This window comes from Erinaceus europaeus, chromosome 9 (assembly GCF_950295315.1).
Source record: "Erinaceus europaeus chromosome 9, mEriEur2.1, whole genome shotgun sequence".
NCBI classification, from domain to species: Eukaryota; Metazoa; Chordata; class Mammalia; order Eulipotyphla; family Erinaceidae; genus Erinaceus; species Erinaceus europaeus.
Genome location: NC_080170.1, coordinates 39,796,295 through 39,801,294, shown reverse-complemented (window position 1 = coordinate 39,801,294; position 5,000 = coordinate 39,796,295). Strand labels below are relative to the sequence as shown.

General features: G+C 48.0%; 1 protein-coding gene across 1 annotated transcript; it reads right to left on the bottom strand.

Annotated features, from left to right (window-relative positions):
* Positions 1–1,249: 1,249 nt before the first annotated feature.
* Positions 1,250–2,194, bottom strand: LOC103120218 (olfactory receptor 6N2-like). Its single transcript, XM_007530593.1, has one exon. The coding sequence runs from the start codon at positions 2,192–2,194 to the stop codon at positions 1,250–1,252; it is 945 nt and encodes a 314-aa protein (XP_007530655.1).
* Between the last annotated feature and the right edge of the window lie 2,806 nt (positions 2,195–5,000).

Sequence of the window (5,000 nt, the reverse complement as noted above, 5' to 3'; positions counted from 1 at the left end):
GAACTTAACTCCCCAAATGAGGAGGAATAGAAGCCTGTCATACATAGGGAGAGGCAAGAAGTCTGACCAGGTCACTAAGTTCAGGATGGACCTAAGTGAATTCACGTCTCTTTACAAAGAATTCAGTAACTGTTCTAACTTTGCTGAATAAACACTGGGATGGTTATTCCTTAGAGGACTATTATGAATATTTAATGAAATTTATTTGAAAGTAGTTGTTCCTGATACAGAGCAGGAATGTGAAAGTGCTCAGAGTAGGTACAGCCCTGGCAGTAGCCTTGGCTTGATCAGATTCAACCTTGTCTTCTCCCTAATTTCCTGAAATAGCTTGCAATGTATGTGACCCTGGGCTCCCATTACATTCAAGGGTGGTGGTTGAGTCTGATAAATACTTCCCACTCTGCTTAGCAGAGAAGGAAGAATTGAGACAAGAAAAGAAGGACACCTCAGGCATTCCTTTCCACTATTTCTGTTTCGTTCTGCTTTGATGTAATGTCTAAAAGCATTTGTTTGCTGGCTGTTTGGTTTTTAAATTGAATTAACTTACACAGTTTATCTTCAGATCATTACTCAGGTATCCTCCATAATATTTTACAAGAATTTAAGCAACACCCTCCCCCAAACTTCCCACACTGCTCTTCCCCTGTTAGAGAATAAATTCAGTCACTTTCTCTGCTGCTGAGCCTATGATCACATGATAACCCTCTGTGGATTCAGCTTTCTACCCAGGGCCCACTGTTCACATCCCAAACTCTGCAGGTTAGGATTTTAGTCTCTTTTGGACCAACCTTGCTCCCCCCCCCCCCCCCTTTAGTCTGGAGACAGGCCAGAGTCTGCAGGCTTCTGGATCTCCAAGTCATGAGTGCAGAAAAACCTTTCTGAGAGGAAGAGGCTCAAGATATCACAGTACCAAAGCTTCCTTTACTGTGGTGGAGCCCAGGATCGATCCTGGATGGAGGACATGGCAAAGCAGCACACTATACAAGTGAGCTGTTTCTTTGGCCTTAACGAAGCTATTTCACATTGTCCATGCTTTTTCCTCCTTAGTGGCATCTCCTTCTATCAGAATGGGATATAATCAAAGACTCAGACTTCTCTTTATGTCTCTCAGTATTTCACAATGTGCCAAGGGGATATCCCCAGGACCACATTCCTTGGAGAATGTGCTGCTTTTGGCTGACAGTGATACTGACCAGTACAAAGCCTATTTCTACCTCACCAAGAAGCCATGCTGTGACACTACAGATTGTCAGGGTCTCTTAGGAAGGGCCCTGATCCTGCCACAGACCCTCTTAACAGCCTCTTTCACCTCCTTGTTGCGCAGCGTGTAGATGATGGGGTTCAGGAAAGGGGTGAGCAGAGCATACACCAAGGCTATGCACTTGTCTGAGTTCTCAGGGCGGCTCCCAGGGGAACCCACATATACCGTGAAGGCAGAGGCATAGAACAGAGCCACCACAGTCATATGCGAAGAGCAGGTGGAGAAGGCCTTGGCACGGCTGGCCGCCGAAGGCAGCTTCAACACCGCACGCAGGATGCCCCCGTACAGACCCAGGATGAGCACGAAGTTGCACCCAGTGGCCACTCCTATCACCGCCCCGTGGACGCGGCCGTGCCAGCCCGTGTCCACGCAGGCCAGGCGCATGAGCGGCGCCAGGTCACAGAAGTAGTGTGCCACCTCGCGCAGGCAGAAGGGCAGCGAGGCCGTGAGCCCCGCGGGCACCAGCGCCGCCAAGAAGCCCGCAGCCCACGTGGCGCCCGCCAACCCCCGACGCAGCCGCGGGCTCATGAGCGCATGGTAGCGCAGCGGCCAACAGATGGCCAGGTAGCGGTCCAGAGCCATGACGCTCAGCAGGTAGCACTCGGTCATGCCCAGCGAGTGGAACACATAGAGCTGTGCAAAGCAGGCGGAGGCGGGCACAGCGCGCCCGCCCTGCAGCAGGGTGCCCAGCAGCGTGGGCGCCGTGGTGCTCACATAGCCCAGCTCCAGGAAGGACAGCACGCTGATGAAGAAGTACATGGGTGTGGCCAGCCCCGCGTCTGCACGCACCAGCGCCACCACCAGCACGTTGCCCACCAGCGTCAGCAGGTACATGAGCAGCGCCCCGGTGAAGGCCAGGGGCTGCAGGGTGCCTGCCAGCGCGAAGCCGGCCAGCACAAAGCTGGTGCTGCTAGTGTGGTTCACCTGTTCCATGCCTCCTAGGAAAGGGGGTGAGGGAACTTGAACCAGGGACCTGGTGCCGAGAGCACTGAGCCCGACTCCTTGGTGGGAAGCTGGATAGGGCCTGACAAAGCCCCCACTTTAAATGGTGAAACAGAGGCAGGAAAGCATGGCCCAAAACACAGGGTTGTGGTCAATCCACTGGGAGGCAGACACTCAGGCTCCGGATCCTGGATGGGTCCTTTTCTCCTGTTGGAGAGACTGAAACAACTGGATTTTCTGCCTATTCCACTCTCGGGAAGCAGGAGAGATGAGAAAATCATTCTGCCATCTTGACTGCAGTTTCCTGTGGTTAATATAAACCTGTAACACTGGGGTGTGGAGAAGGGAAGAGAGTTACTCCTACAAGTGTCAATCAAGACCTCTCTCAGGACTTCTGTAAAATATGCTTTTATGCTAATAACTCAATTAAATTACCCTGAATTTAGTCATTAGACTTAATTAAAAACCAATTTAAAACACTGTGTATGTGTGCATATAATGGGATGGGGAGAAATAAAGCAGTTCTAGAACAGTCTAGAACTGAGTCTAGAACTCAGTGCACCATGCAAAGGAGAAAGACACCAGACCCTCAAGGTGTGTGTGTGTGTGTGTGTGTGTGTGTGTGTGTGTGTGTGTGTGTGTGTGTTGGGATGGGGTCAGAAACCTTAGCAAGAAGTGTTCTGCAGACAATAGGCTTTAGATCTTGCCTGTCACACACAGAAAACAGATCAATTTTCTTTTCATGAACCTCAGCTTCTTTTTCCTGAAATAAAAAAAAAACTGCTATTTTCTAAGACTCTTGCAATACAGCAAAGCCATGGTTTCCTAAGTCACTGGAAAATGCTTATGGGTTGCTAGGGCATCCGTGTCACTTGCTCACACATTTAGAGGCCTCACATAGGAAAGCAGAGCCCCATCCCCATATCACCGCCATTGCTGGCTCCTACCTACACTTTACCTGATCGTGGTGATAACATCAGGGCTGTCACACCTTCTGTGGTATCCTTTAACCTTCAGACACATTCCTTCTTATATGCTATGTTCCTAGAGACCTTGCCTCCAGAGGCTTCTGCTGAGTGTTCCCTGGAGTGGCTGGCATTACAGCTTCTCAACAGGGGTTACTCAGAAGTAAGAAGCTGACCCAGAAGAGTGGAGCACTTAGTTTAGGTTCTCTACTGACTTTTCCACACACGTCTTGGCTCTGGAGCTTAGTCCCAGGTCACTGCTTCCAGGCCTGCCTGAACTTTGTCAAGTTCCACACGTCTTTCTACAGAGAGAAATGAACCATGTGGTGTAATCTTGTGCACATGGGCCGAATCACACCTGAGGAAACCCCCCACCCCCCAGACCCCACCCCCCCTGTGAGCCTAAGCTTCTCCAATACCCCCTTATGGAGAGATTTCTCAGTTTCTTTCCCCTCAACTTTGAAAACAAGAATTATATAGCAAGAAGTTTATTGATTTATGAGGAAACTTTATTTTCTTTCGTCTAAGGAAGGGATTCACATACATACTGTTCAATGTGGCACAGCAAGAGGTAGAAGAACAGCTTCCTTTCTCCATCTCCAGGGTAAACATCTCTGCCTTCCCCAGGTCCACACCCACTCTTGCAGAATCTATCAGTTTTAAAAAAAAATTTTAAATATTTATTTATTTTCCCTTTTGTTGCCCTTGTTGTTTTATTGTTGTAGTTATTAGTGTTGCTACTGATGTCATTGTAGTTGGATAGGACAGAGAGAAATGGAGAGAGGAGGGGAAGACAGAGAAGGAGAGAGAAAGACACTTGCAGACCTGCTTCACAACTCCCCTGCAGATTAAGAACTGGGGGGGGGAGGGGCTCGAACCAGGATCCTTACACTGGTCCTTGTGCTTTGCGCCACGTGCACATAACCTGCTGCGCTACCACCTGACTCCCCAGAATCAATAATTTTTAACATATCTGAATGCTAATCATTTTTCTTTCTTTTTGTTATCTTTATTTATTTATTGGCTAGATACAGCAAAAAAATCAAGAGGGAAGGGGTGATAGAGAAAGAGAGAGAGAGAGACCTGCAACACTGCTTCACCACTCCCAAAGTTTTCCCTCTGTAGGTAGGGCTAAACCCAAGTCCTTGTGCATTGTAACCTGTGCACTCAACCAAGTGCACCACTGCCTGGACCCTTCAACCATTTTTTTTTTTACCCGGACACTGCTCATCTCTGGCTAATAGTAGTGCAGAGGACTGAATCCGGGACTTTAGAGCGTCAGGTATGAGAACCTCTGCACAACCATTATGCTATCTACCCCACCCCTCAACCATTTTTCTAACACAAAACCACCATCATTGCTGCTGCCATGGTTTGTGCCACCATCATGGTTATTATATGTCATATGATGCATCCAGATCCCCTGTCATCACTCTCAACTTCATTACCATCGGCATCATCAACTTACAAAGTCAGCATGTAACCTCTGACCTCAGTTCCCCTTAAGTGCAAGCATGTCCTGTTAGGTGGGAAGAGCACATGTAAATAACAGAGTGGCATCATTTACCCAAGGGAGAGCTGTAGATTTATATTGTTGGTCAAGACAAATGTGCTTCCTTACATTTAGGAAGCAGACACAGAGGACAAGATAATAGCAAAGTTAAACTGACTGCCAGAACATTAGCCATGAAAGATTTAGTATACCAGCCCTGTGACTATTTGTGACTTAAGAGGAACATTGGGTCACAGATTATACTTGAGTGTCTTTCCTGTGACATCTGGGTTTTTTTAAACTGCATGAAAAGAGGATACTTGGTTTTGAGTTTTATTGT